A 14828-nucleotide genomic window follows, 5' to 3' on the forward strand; every position below is an offset into this window, starting at 1 on the left:
GGCCTACATCTATCAACTTTCACAGTGAATGCTTTTGTTTACGTTATGTGCGAATGAATTGAAGATATCAAATATTGCGGGGGGGGGGTCATTTAGGACGTCTTCTACTGCGGATCGCTCAAATATCCTAATGATTATGATCACACTTCCTCAATTAAAATATTATGGCGACACTATACCAAAGATAGTTTGTTATGGTTTAGAAATTTGGGAAGCAAGCTCGAGTTGTCAGTGTACCCTGCTATTGCCCGGACTTGTTGAAATATCTTCACGCCAAGAAAAAAAAKCCTCCAGGCTTCCGTTATATCTGTCAATTTATATAAAAAAATTACATTTAAAAAAGCAAGAAATACAGGGGTCAGTTTGGAAAAAACGAATCCCGTCCGAATCGTTCTCTGGAATAACGTACATTATGGGGTCATACCGACATAACCAACGTTCTCTAGTAATATTAGTCCCGTGCGAATAGGGTTTTATTAAACCTCAATTTTGCACCAAACAGATTCTTAAAACTTGAAAACCCCGCCTACTTGACAACCACCATCTGTTTACGAAAAGTCACGGGTACAACGTGGACCCGAAGATGATAAGGAGACATTTTACGGTGGTTTGGAACCGTAGCCTACAAGGGAATAATTTCAGATAGTCTCGTATATGTTTCGAATAAATTGGCAAACTAAAGGGATATGAAGGATATGACACAGCTGGTTCGACGTTCTTTTAAGGGTTAAATGTGTTTTCTTCCCTAACTGGAGTGGTTTTCGGAGATTAGTTGTAGCCGTTGGAACGCGCTTTGCACTGGGCACATTTCATTCTCGCTCTTTCAAACAGTACATGGAAACAATGGCGAGGCGCAAAAAGGCACATCGGGTTGGAATTTAACTGCGCGTAGCCATAACGTAGGTTGAAAACGGGCTTCGAGAAAACTGAGATCGGGGGACAACCGGAGTCGGAGCGAGATGGAAAGCCCGACCGAGAACCCAACCAGGGCTGCGGAGTATCTGAAGGAGCTTAATAACATTATCGAGACCCAACAGGAGTTACTGGAGATGCACAAGACTAGGATAGAGGAGCTGGAGCTGCAGGTGTCCGACTTGTGTTCGGAAAACGCCTGCTTGAAAGACCAGTACCAGCGGCACCTGGCTACATGTAGGCTGCTGCAACAGGGCAACAGCCACGCAACGTTAGGTGCTATAAAGGAAAACATCACCCAAGAAAAGTAAGAATTTATTGCACTCACTGCACTATTGAAAAACATTTGATAGATGTCGCAATTAATGTCCCATATTTTACTAAGTCCTTGGCAGGAATCTGCTCTTTAAACCCCAGATAAACGCACACCAACTAACGTACACTTTTGTATAATGTTATAGATTTAAAAAGTCTCTATAGACGTATAGCTAATAACATAGACTAAAGTAAGGGATTGCATCGAAAGTTAGTTTCGAATAAATCAAATTGGACACTGGCATTCTATTTCAGCCAAGCCAGTAGGCTTGAAACGCCACAATATAATTGAACAATAATAGGCCCTGCATAGGTCAGTGGCAAGGCCCCCAAAATGAAAAAAGTGCAGAATAATACCTGGCTGGAGGGGGGTGTGCAACAACAACCCAACCTCATGTAACCCAGTTTTGTAATTTTTTAATTCACCTTTATTTAACCAGGTAGGCTAGTTGAGAACAAGTTCTCATTTACAACTGCGACCTGGCCAAGATAAAGCACAGCAGATTGACACATACATCAACAGAGTTACACATGGAATTAACAAACATACAGTAGAAAAAAAGTATATATACAGTGTGTGCAAATGAGGTAAGATAAGGGAGGTAAGGCAATAAATAGGCCATGGTGGCAAAGTAATTACAATATAGAAATTAAACACTGGAATGGTAGATGTGCAGAAAATGACTGTGCAAGTAGAGATACTGGGGTGAAAAGGAGCAAGATGAATGAATAAATACAGTATGGGGATGAGGTAGTTGGATGGGCTATTTACAGATGGGCTATGTACAGGTGCAGTGATCTGTGAGCTGCTCTGACAGCTGGTGCTTAAAGCTAGTGAGGGAGATGTGAGGCTTCAGTGATTTTTGCAGTTTGTTCCAGTCATTGGCAGCAGAGAATTGGAAGGAGAGGCGGCCAAAGGAGGAATTGGCTTTGGGGGTGACCAGTGAGATATACCTGCTGGAGTGCGTGCTACGGGTGGGTGCTGCTATGGTGACCAGTGAGCTGAGATAAGGCGGGGCTTTACCTAGCAGAGACTTGTAGATGACCTGGAGCCAGTGGGTTTGGCGACGGGTATGAGGGCAGTGAAGTATGGGGGTAGTGAAGCAAACCTAGCTATATGAGCCACGTTACAATTCCCAGCAAGCGGATTAACCCTATTGCCACTGTGTAGATTTGTTTTGTCTTTCACACCAGCGACCGTTTGCTACAATACCAAAAGGCTAAAATATCTTGGTGAGGCTGCTACATGTTGTAAAAAGGTTGTTTAGTATTATTACAAGCAGTGCAACTTGTATTTTCTTTATGATGATTTTTTAAAATATTCTTTTGGAGGCTCACCTCACTTTTCAACAAAATAAATCAGTTATACTGTTAATACAATTTGTATGGCCTTAGGGACAACACAATTTCCTACCTCGACTGGCCTACAGTACCACAATGCAACGGATATTTGCATTGTTGTTTTAAAGTCCGTACAATTTAGTTCAATTCTACTCTAGGCTGTAAACAGCAGTGAAAATGTCATTTGAATAATGGATGTAAAAACCCAGTTATTTGAATGTTTCATTCCGTTTGGATCAGTTGCAGGTCTACTCTGGACCGATTTTATAAGGTCTAGAAAGACACAGGACAGTCTGGCTGATTTTTTACTTCTGATGCGCTGTTTGTTGCCAATCATCATTTTCACAGGTCATCCTATACACTCTAGCCACATAGGCCTGTGCTTCCAGCAGGCCCAGTTATTTCGGAAAGCTCAACACACGTTTAGCATCCTTTCCGATCCGAGTCACTATTTATGACCTAGAACCTAACGCTTCAATATAGCCTAAATATTTGTCCATTTAACTTTTTTAAATGTATTACCTTTTTATGTGTGGGATGAACATAACCTGTCACAAATACTCCGATTAGGCTACTTCAAAAGTCTCTTGTCGGCTACCTGCGCACATTCATCCGTTCCGCTCGAATATAATTCCAGCATTCAAACTGTGCCCCGGCCATTTGAGGAATGGAAAGAGGCATCCGTTACAAACCAGCAAAAAGTTTAATGACATTCGTAGATTGTCAAGCCAGGCGTTTGATACTGAGTAGGGAGGGATGCATTTTCTGTTTGTTGAGATAGAGTATGTCAATTTGATTGTGGTGTTGAAAACGCAAACTATGATGATAAGCGCTCGATGTCAGTAATTGCTATGCAGTTATGCGTTGCTTATTGGTAGCGTGGCGCTTTGGCCCAGAYACCTGTTGGTGAACATTTCCCCCTTAGCTGATCATTGTATGTAGGCAGCAGCCTCTCTGAGTTAGTGATTGCTGTTTAACAGTCTGATGGCCTTGAGATAGAAGCTGTTTTTCAGTCTCTCGGTCCCAGCTTTGATGCACGTGTACTGATCTCACCTTCTGGATGGTGGTGGGGTGAACAGGCTGTGGCTTGGGTTGTTGTCCTTGATTATATTTTTGGCCTTCCTGTGACATTGGGTGTTGTAGGTGTCCTGGAGGGCAGGTAGTTTGGCCCCGGTGATGCGTTGTGCAGACCGCACCACCCTCTGGAGAGCCTTGCGGTTGAGGGTGGTGCAGTTGCCGTATCAGGCGGTGATACAGCCCGACAGGATGCTGTCAATTGTGCATCTGTAAAAGTTTGAGGGTTTTAGGTGACAAGACACATTTCTTCAGCCTCCTGAGATTGAAGTGGCGCTGTTGTGCCTTTTTCATCACACTGTCTGTGTGGGTGGACCATTTCAGTTTGTCTGTCATGTATACGCCGAGTAACTTAAAGCTTTCCACCTTCTCCACTACTGTCCCGTCGATGTGGATAGGTGGATGCTCCCTCTGCCGTTTCCTGAAGTCCACGATCATCTCCTTTTTGTTTTGTTTTGTTGACGTTGAGTAAGAGGTTGTTTTCCTGACACCACACTCCGAGTGCCCTCACCTCCTCCCTGTATGCTGTCTCGTCGTTGTTGGTAATCAAGCCTACTACTGTTGTCTTGTCTGCAAACTTGATGATTGAGTTGGAGGCGTGCATGGCCACGCAGTCATGGGTGAACAGGGAGTACAGGAGAGGGCTGAGCATGCACCCTTGTGGGGCCCCAGTGTTGAGGATCAGCGGGGTGGAGATGTTGTTTCCTACCTTCACCACCTGGAAGGCCCGTCAGGAAGTCCAGGACACAATTGCACAGGGCGGGGTTAAGACCCAGGGCCCCAWGCCTAATGATGAGCTTGGAGGGTACTATGGTGTTGAATGCTGAGCTGTAGTCAATGATTGTAGTGTAATGAGACAGGCAAGGAGAGTTGTGTTGGTTGGCGAACCCTCAACCCATCGACTGTGCCACAAAACCATGCTGAAGTGGTCAAGTTGATATCCATGTTTATAAACACCAGGTTGCTAGAGTTATTGTTAAATGTGGTGGTAATCCTTATGTTTTAGTTCATTTTATGAGAGGGTAGTGTGTGCACTACTTTTTTTTGCACTACTTTTTTTTTTTTAACAGTACAAGGGGAGGGTCATGTGAAACTGTCCGTAATAGAACTGTCCATCAATAGGCTACTACCGCGTTCTCCCTGTGGGTCTGAGCTGCTGGGCACATTAAATGGAAGCTTTATGCACAGTTTGATCTCATAGAAGTTTTGCCATACAGAGCTTGGAATATGACCTTATTTGGAAACCTTTGAGGCACTGTGCATTTCATTCAAGCACCTGGGAGATATTGTGCGGAGCAATTCGTTTTCAATAGGGTTTCCAACATTTCATATGAATGAAATGTCCTTGAAATCATTCTAAGCAATTTTTTTTTTCTTCATTTGAGTGCATTTTATTCCTTTGCTCCTGACTTGATGGGCTTTGTTATCATTACATCTATTTTGTGGTAACCATGTTTACAAAGTAGTGGGCTATTATGTAATCTAATTGTGTAAATCAAGTTTTATCTTGCATCCGGTTGGCGGGCATTAGACTCAAAAATAGATTTGCAGTATGACTGTCTGAGGGTCATATTATTTGTTTTGTCGTCAATACAAAACACTGCCATGGCTTTCCCATGGTTTCATCATCATCTCAACCTCTCTCCGTCCTGGTCACTCATCCCAGAGACCAGACTGAGCCTCCAGGCTGTCAGGTTCACTAGTGTCATGGAGTCTGTCTGCTCCCTGTTTGGTAACCTCAGTTGGCTGAGGACTCTCCCATGCCAGGCTAGCTTAGACTCGGTGTGCTAGTCTTTTAAGTGGATTTCATGTGTGGGGCAGGGACATAAATCCAGGATATTTATGGAATGCGGTACAAGCTCTGGGATAGATCAATTATGCAATTACTTCCATGTTTCATTTTTATGTAGGAGGGCAGTCTGGGTGGCTCTTGTCTGGGGATGATAGGAGGTTTAGCCGCCGAGGGCAAGGCAGGGCGGGATAGGTTAGGGTAATGGAGCATATATCACAGACCGAGTGATACACAAGCTGTCAGGATTACCCTCCTCAATTTAGCACTGTTTAAAAGTCCATTCAAAATAAATTTGTCACATGCGCCAAATGTCACAGGTGTAGAACCGTGAAATGCTTACTTAAAAGCCCTTAACCAGCAATGCAGTTTAGTTAATTTAGTAAATATTTTCTAAAGTAGAAAAATAAGAGTAACAACAATGAGGCTATATACAGGGGGTACCGAGTCAGTGTGGGAGTACAGGTTAGTCGATGTAATTGAGGTTATATGTACACTACCGGTCAAAAGTTTGGACACACCTACTCATTCAAGGGTTTTCTTTATTTTTTTACTCTTTTCTACATTGTAGAATAATAGTGAAGACATCAAAACGATGAAATTACACATGTAGAATCATGTAGTAACCATCACCAAATTCCCTGAGAACATTATATAGGATGAAGAAATAATACTCTAAGTCGCAGTTCCATACTACTTGTCAGACATAGAGAACTGATACTGTGTACTTGTTGGGTTGGGATTGGCGTGGGGTGTTGGGGCTCCGTGGGTGGCTTTTTACCATTTCGTTGGATGCTTCATGTCTGACTCTTTGTTAGAAAAAAGTTTCTTCCAAATTGGATGTTGGGTATTATATTTATTGAATATTATATGACTCCTATTAATTAAAATGGCCTATTCGGGACCAATCAATTAACTTAATTTCTCTGAGATTATATTATAAACAATAATGTTGCGGGAATGCTTATCTGTTTCTAGCTACCAAAAATGATTTCAGAACAATCTGAGATGGTGGGTGTCATGGCTTGCTGAAATGACATGGAACGACACAGCTATCAATTGTCCCATCAACAATCACCCATATTAGCAAACTTATTTCAAACTTCACATTTCTCTAGTTGTGCCCTATAGGTTATTTATCATAATGAACGACATCTGCAAAATGTCCACAATAAGTGGTTGGTGTCAACAAGTTTCGGTATATCGTCCCGGCTCTAGTTTATATAAACTGAGTGTACAAAACATTAASAACACCTTCCTAATATTGAGTTTTTCCATGTCTCAAGGCTTACAACTCCTTTAACTTGTCTCCTCTCCTTAWTCTACACTGATTTGAAGTGGATTTAACAAATTATATCAATAAGGGAACATAGCTTTTACCTTGTCAGTCTGTCATGGAAAAAGCAGGTGTTCATAATATTTTGTACACTCAGTGTTCATCATTGGTTGGGTGATAGCCAATGATGTATATAAAACCTGGATGACTGACGGGGCGACGTATTGAACCACCGCACAGCCATTTTGCTACTCCTCCGTTGAATAAAATATGTAGTAATTATTTATTAATGTCTACATTCATATAGTTTTATTTTTTACATTTACCTCTTTTCCTCCCCAATTTTGTGATATCCAATTGGTAGTTACAGTCGATTGCTGCAACTCCCATATGGACTCGGGAGAGGCGAAGGTCGAGAGCCGTGCGTCCTTCAAAACACGACCCTGCCAAGCCACACTGCTTCTTGACACACTGCTCGCTTAACCTGGAAGCCAGCCGCACCAATGTGTCGGAGGAAACACCGTACAGCTGGCGAGCGGAGTCAGCTTGCAGGAGCCCGGCAAGCCACTAGGAGTCGCTAGAGCGTGATGGGACAAGGACATCCCAGCTGGCCAAACCCTCCCCCAACCTGGACGACGCTGGGCCAATTGTGCTCATGGGTCTCCCGGTCACGGCCGGGATCAAACTCGGGGCTGTAGTGATGCCTCAAGCACTGCGATGTGCTGCGATAGACTGTGCCTTAGACCGCTGCGCCACTCGGGAGAACGTCTACATTCGTTTTTGACAAGTCAATTCTATTACAGACACCTTAATGCATACTTTTAAATTATATTATGTGAACTGAACATAATTTAAAATATAACCTATTCCTTAAAGTATATTTTTAGAAAGTATTAGTGATAATGTCCCCACTTTAACAAAGAAATGCACATCATTTTGTCCTGTAGAATTCCATTATTTCCTGTGGAGGACTGCTGTTTCTGGGGAGTACCAATATGGCGTACGGTAGCTTTTAAAGCCTCTAATTGGACAATACATAGCATCAGCCTTCCAGGGTTTACATTATAGGTGATGGCACTGAGAGATAGTACTGGAGGCCTAGGCTATGTGATGCTGGTTACTTAGCAGTCTGTGCTCTTCCTCTATGATCCTGATTAAATATGACAGAGATTATGAATGTTAAGTGGGTTTTATACAGGTTCCAGAGTTGTGTGGTGAATTTATTTTTTTATCTCGGCATGTAGTTTCTCCTGACCTGGTAACCTAAACAGGTACAACTCTGGGTATTGTACCACATGACTTGATTTATCTGTTGTAAAAAGGTTTAATATGGGCTAGGATGAGACCAGAGTTCTAATCAGGTCACATGGCTTTAAAAAACTCCTCCTTGGGGAAGATGAAAATCCTGTGAAACTGCAGCGACCTTGTACCTGTTAATATTATATTTTAAAAGACTCGGCGGGTTTCCTATACACAGACGCAGAGAAAGCAACATGACTGGACAGTAAAACTCACACGGCGGAGCTTGCTTTATACAGGTTTGCATCGTTTAGTCCTGCCCACTGTAGGCCTAATAAAAAATGTACTCACAGTCTATGTCAGCCATTGTGTTAAATGAACAATTCAAGTTAATCATTTTGGATTGAAAAAGTTTAGGTAGCCAAGTCAACCCAGGTTTGAATATAAAACAAATGTTATCCCATTTTACATTTTCTCACAAACAAATGGGCTATAAATGCACAACATTACCACTTTGTTTACCCTGGGACAGGGCATATAGACTGAAAAATAGTCTCGTGTCGATATATTTTATTAAACTGAATCATAAGRGGTGTAGTGCTGCCACACTTGATTGAAAAGTTCTGTGGCAAATGCCGCCTTGCCAAACGTTTTCCGCCCTTCCTGGTTTTCTCGTTGGTTACTGAATCCTAAATGGCATATAAATGTGGAGGGCAATTTTTAAATTGTGTTGTCTCCTTATAAATAGCAGGACTGCCTGACATCTGTAAAGGTAATTTCAGCTGAAGGAAAATGTAATTAAAATGGAATGTGTACATGACACTTACACTGAGACTGATCATTATCTAAATCATTATATAGAGATTGGCAGAAAACGATAACGTTCGGGACCATATTCTGTCATTCAGGTCTTCTCACGTGCTGCTCTTTGTCCTTGTTTTTTTTAATGCCTATTTAATTTCTCACTGCGTGCTTTTAAAGCAGTGTGGAAAGCATAGGCCTTCCGTCATATCATCAGACACTAGATAATCATCAGCCTTTCGTGTCATTGAGGCAGCGTAGTCTTGAATGTCAAACCGAAACCTCTCTTATCTCGAGTTTAGGTATTCTCAAGGACATAGAACTTGAAAGTTTGCTTATTTCTAGCCTACTATTTTGGCTCAAACCACCTTAATGATTTTATTTTAGTCTTGGTGTTATTTTTATCCCCTCGGGTCTATTTATACCAGGGGCAGAAAAAAGAACATCCTGTCAGCTGCTGGATGAGACGACTCTTGTTAAACTGACATTTATCTTGGGTCCTGCGCATGATTAGCTCTCTCTTTCCCTACATCTCCTTTTCAAATCACAGACCAGTGGAGAGAGTCGTAGGGACACCTGGCCTTGTGTTGCTAAGTAAACACGTTTCTCCCTGGGTGTTTCTGCACAGCGAGGCGAGCCCCTGGGAAGCGCTGTATGTCAGGCTCTGAGAGAGGGGAGAGGGCCACTGCACATGTATTTGAAATAGTTTTTATCCTAGCCCCCAGGTTAGGGTGATTAGGCAGGGGTTGATTTGATTTCACCGCCTATATAGGCTTGAATTCCCAAGCTGGTTCCAACTGGAGTAGAGCTGGATCAGGTTGAGTAAAAGCCAATTTATGCTTGATCCCAAATGTGGTCAGAGGCTTCGTATGGAGGGTGTGACGCAATTGCGGTGCCTCCAGAGACACGCAGAGGGCAATTCTAGCTTCGTACAGCGTCACCGTGTGCCTCCCAAATTTTGTAACAATGCGGAGGGCGCTGTATAACTGCGGGTTGACATGATTGGCTGATGGTGTGGGGGGGTCCTGTAAAAACACAAACTCATTTCCTTGACAACTTCCTTCGCAACAGCTCTGCTCTGCTACACAAAGCGTAAGAAGTATGAATGCCCTGCCTTCTGCAGAGGCCGTATCACAGTAAACGCTGTGTGGCCACTGTAGATAACGGATTGACCATGAAGAGCCTTTAAAGCTGGTTAAATCTCACTGCAGCCTGCTATCCAGTTCTTTGTTTTACCCTACCACACACACACACACACACACACACACACGTTCATACCACACACACTCAATTCTTGGAAATAAAGGAAGGTGAGGGAGCAGTTAGTTTCAGAGTCAGCCGGGGAGAGGAGACAGGCGGGGAGAGGGGCTCATGCTCTTCTTAATGTTTCCTAAACAGTCTGCCTTGTCAGCTCTCTGTTGTCTAAGTATTTGTGCTGACCATATGCAGCTTCTATAATCAGCTCTTGTAAAGGACAGACGTCCACAGCTGCATCTTCCCGAGACCATTTAAGAGTCTCTGAATGACAGACGGGACAAATGTACAGTACATTATTCAGTTGTTGTGTAAGTGTACGTCAGGCCAGGAGGTGCAATAAGTAAATAGGAAATAAGGTTAGGCTTCGTCCTCATTGTTAAACAGTATAGCATGGCTTAGTTTAATCCTGTCACCTGAATGCCAAAATACAGACTGGAACAAAGTCACTTGTACTTACTTAAGGCTAGCTGGCCACAAATCTCCAGTTGTACTCAGTAAAACATAACCTGAGCAAACTAAAAAAGTCTGTCATTGAGCAGAATGGGTATATGTAGCATGGTATTTACTGTGGCCTGGTCCAGTCTTCTTCTTGCGTGATGCATTAGAAGGCTGCAGGAGGTTTAATAAGAGTGGCTCCTCTCTGATCCCAACAGGTCCTCTGGGGCCTGGGAATGAATGGGGTTTTGCAAGCACTTTCATTTCTTATCTCGCCAGATACATCTGCAAGCTCTCATTTAGCATTCTAGCTCAGTTCCCAGCCCTGAATGGCCAACATGCCGTAAACAATATTTGGGATGCTGACCCGATCTTTGCAGAGATAGTTTCTCGAACCGCAAGATGTCAAAGAAGTGATGTAACCAAAAGCATTTATTTTATAAGTAAAATTACAGGAAATATAAACAATTTATTCAAACCAGGTCCTTGGTTTAAAGATGTTTTAAAGAAACCAACTGAGGCATCTGCAACAAAGCACTTGGATAATTAAGTGATGTTATGCATAAAACAGTTGGATCCCTCAGTGGGCTTTTGACTAAGTGGAGCATAGCCATGGGCCTCTCTCTGGCGAAAAGCRCACTTGTCTGCTTTAATACTTAGTGCTATGCTTACGTTTATTTATAAGTCACTACTTTTGACCAAGAGTGCACTATATAGGGAAGAGTGTGTATTCGACCTATGGTCTATGACAGGGTTCCCCAACTGGGTGATAAAAAAAAAAAAGAAAGTCCTGTGGCTTAATACAGTTGATGATCCCTGGTATATGAGTTAGAGGCTGGGGTGGTATTAAATGTGAGTGTACAGTGCATTCGGAAAGTATTCAGATCCATTGACTTTTTCCACATTTTGTTACGTTACAGTTTAATCCATTTTAGAATAAGGCTGTGTTTTCCTTCTACAATCTACACACAATACCCCATAATGACGAAGCAAAAACAGGTTTGTAGATTTTTTTTGCACAAAAAAAAAAAGATTTCAAAAGGTATTCGCACATCAGAGCTATCTGTTTTGAAGATGCATGATAACAGTTGAATAAGATGAGAAAAAATAAGACATTTCTACCTTTTTTTTTGATTTTGTGGCATAAAGAAAGTTAACACATCAGACAGGGGAATAAATAATACTCTGAGCAAAAGATAATGTTTTGGAATTMTAGCCCTCCAAACGTTATTTCTTGACGTTCTTGATGATGAAATGTTATGTTGTAYATGTGAACAATAATTAATGCCACCATTTCAGATTACTTTGACGTTTTTCTTGCYTTGTACCCAKTGATTTATGAACACTTGCTTGATGGGTGGATGTCCTCATTGTGGTTTTACAGACGTGTTTAATACGTTTTATGTACACACTATTAGAATATTTATGAAATGCACATTGTTATATTTGGTAAGACTTACTTATTTTCCCTCGACTCCAACCCCATTCGATGCATTGAACGGATGTGGGTGGAGCTATGTCTACATAAGGGTGCTAATTAAAAAGAAATCACAAAAGCTCTGACGTAGGCCTGGAGTCCGATACGTAAAACTTATGAAAGAGCAGTAATACTAGCAAGAGCAGTGTGCAGGTTTCTTTTTTCGTAACAAAAAATGTATATGCAGACATTTACATAAGTATTCAGACACTTTACTCAGTACTTTGAAGCAGCTTTGGTAGCGATTTACAGCCGTGAGTCTTCTTGAGTAAGATGCTACAAGCTTGGCACACCTGTATTTGGGGAGTTTCTCCCATTTTTCTCTGCAGATCATCTCAAGCTCTGTCAGGTTGGATGGGGAGCGTCGCTGCACAGCTATTTTCGGGTCTCTCCAGAGATGTTCAAGTCCAGGCTCTGGTTGGGCCATTCAAGGACATTGAGACTTGTCCCGAAGCTGCTCCTGCGTTGTCTTGGCTGTGTGCTTAGGGTCATTGTCTTGTTGGAAGGTGACACTTCTCCCCAGCCTGAAATCCTGAGCGCTCAGGAGCAGGTTTTCATCAAGGATCTTTCTGTGCTCTGCTCCGTTCATCTTTCCCTCAATCCTAACTAGTTCCTGTTCCTGCCGCTGAAAAGCATCCCCACAACATGCTTCACCGTAGGGATGGTGCCAGGTTTCCTCCTGAAGTCACGCTTGGCATTCAGGCCAAAAGAGTTCAATCTTGTTTTCATCAGACCAGAGAATCTTGTTTCTCATTGTCGGAGTCCTTTAGGTGCCGTTTGGCAAACTTCAAGTAGGCTGTCATATGCCTTTAACTGAGGAGTGGCTTCTGTCTGGTCACTCTACCATAAAGGCCTGATTGMTGGAGTGCTGCAGAGATGGTTGTCCTTCTGGAAGGTTCTCCCATCTCCACAGAGGAACTGACAGCTCTGGAGCTCTGTCAGAGTGACCATCGGGTGCCTTTGCCTTTTAAAATCATGTCCGATCAATTGAATATACCACAGGTGGACTCCAATCAAGTTGTAGAAACCTCTCATGGATGATCAATGGAAACAGGATGCACCTGAGCTCAATTTAGAGTCTCTTAGCAAAGGTTTAAATACTTATGTAAATAAGGCATTTGGAAAAAATGTCTAAAAACCTGTTTTTGGTAGAATAAGGCTGTAACTTTACAAAATCTGGAAAAKGTGAAGGGGTCTGAATACTTTACAAATGCACTGTATGTGCGTCACCAACTATTGCTRCAGCAGGACCCTGGGGTGGCCATGTCAGGCTGCCACTTGAATGCATCATGAAACGTAGCCTAGAGTAAACAAACATGAAAAGCATTCTTGCCTGATGAAATATTGATGGACAGTGTGACAAATCAGGCCCAGCTCTAAAGCGCCCCTCATATTCGGGGCGGCAATGGCGCTCATGTGAACATCAGTCAGAACTGATCGAAGGGCCGAGAGAGAATCGGACCTTTCTGTTGTTGGTACTGTAGTGTACAGTAAGTAATGGATCAGTGCCAGAACAGGCATGTTCTACCACTTTGACTTGGTTGTAATKATTTGTACTATGGGGACATTCAAAAAAAAAAAAAATTATTCTAGTTTCCACTGAAATGAAATATGTCCTCTACGGGGTAGATTCATAGGGTCTATTGCACAGTTAATAATCATGTTTTATATCAAATTAATATTGCTTAATTACCCAATATATCTGAAGGTTATATGTTCATATATTGGCGTTTAGAAATGGCTGTGTTTGGCAGCTCTCTGAAAAGATTTGTAAATGTTGGTTAATAATTTCAATGTATGTTCAACTTTAATTGGAACATTAATATGTTATGGAAACAATGTTCGGTTCTGATTTTTTTWAAACATTTTTATAAATTGCCCCTTACTAACTTGGCTTTGAACTAATGCGTTGATGATGGTCTTATGTAATTTTATTCAGGGACACACACTGTGTACAATGAGGACGTATTAAAGGATCCACTAAGCAGGGTGTCTGCAGACTAAGCAATCTTTAGATCATCTGAACGGGCCAGCCAAGTAAACAACCCACTTAAGTGTTTATCCAGGTGATAAACAGGTCAGGAGAATTTGCATAGTGCGTTGACATTTTGAAATGTCCTTATTTAGGCTGTTCATTTTGGCCAAAAAGCTTTTCCAGATAGAACTCTAATCAGTCAGTTTTCATATAGCACTTTGTATCCCCGTCTTTACTGTAATTAGTTACAAAACTATCTGCGTCGCAGCCTAGCCCTCTCTGAAGYAACTACTGCAGGCTGCAGATTGTCCTAACAGTGTTAGCATGTGTTTTGGGACCCCTCTGTAGGAAATTAAAGCATGATCTAGCAAGCTGCTTCCTGTGGCTGCTGGTGTATAGTCATTCACCCGGCGATTCTGCTGAACAATCAGTGTGCCACGCCAAATTTACGAGCGCCTGAACTCCCTTTCTCTGGCGAAAACCCTTAATGAAATCCCCCTTCTAGATTAATGTCTACGCAGGGATGATTTGCATTCAGACCCACTTATAAATCTCTGGCAATGGCCAGACAATTTGCTTCTGGGGCTCACACACACACACACACACACACACACACACACACAGATTCCCCCAGAGCAGCCTTCATCCTTTAATGAAGTGCAGTTCTCCAAACACTCTGAGAATCACGCCCCAACATTTCTCAGTGGCCCGAGTCGTGCTGCTGGAGGGAAGCCAGGCTGTGCTGACCTCTGCTCGCTCCAATCAGGGCTATTAAGATGGACTTAAGGTTTGGTTTGTGTCCTGTGATGTAGCCAGGGCCCGCCCCCATGAGGATGGCTAATGATGGCTTTAATGAGAGCTCTTAGCTGTATCTGATGGTGGTTCTCGTAAAGGCCACTCCAAGGGGGGTGGGACGGTGGTGGGAGGGAGCACACAC

The 14828-nt window shown here is 42.5% G+C and overlaps 1 protein-coding gene across 2 annotated transcripts in view; it reads left to right on the plus strand.

Annotated features, from left to right (window-relative positions):
* Positions 1–565: 565 nt before the first annotated feature.
* The window catches only part of LOC111966202 (IQ motif and SEC7 domain-containing protein 1), a 177428-nt gene continuing 163165 nt past the window's right edge, over positions 566–14828 (plus strand). For both annotated transcript variants that reach the window (XM_023990656.2, XM_023990663.2), the window contains exon 1: positions 566–1219. In XM_023990656.2, the coding sequence (XP_023846424.1) occupies positions 960–1219 (260 nt within the window). In that variant the 5' untranslated portion in view covers positions 566–959. The remainder of the gene's footprint in view (positions 1220–14828) is intronic.

The sequence above is a fragment of the Salvelinus sp. IW2-2015 genome, linkage group LG7 (genome assembly GCF_002910315.2).
Source record: "Salvelinus sp. IW2-2015 linkage group LG7, ASM291031v2, whole genome shotgun sequence".
NCBI lineage: Eukaryota > Metazoa > Chordata > Actinopteri > Salmoniformes > Salmonidae > Salvelinus > Salvelinus sp. IW2-2015.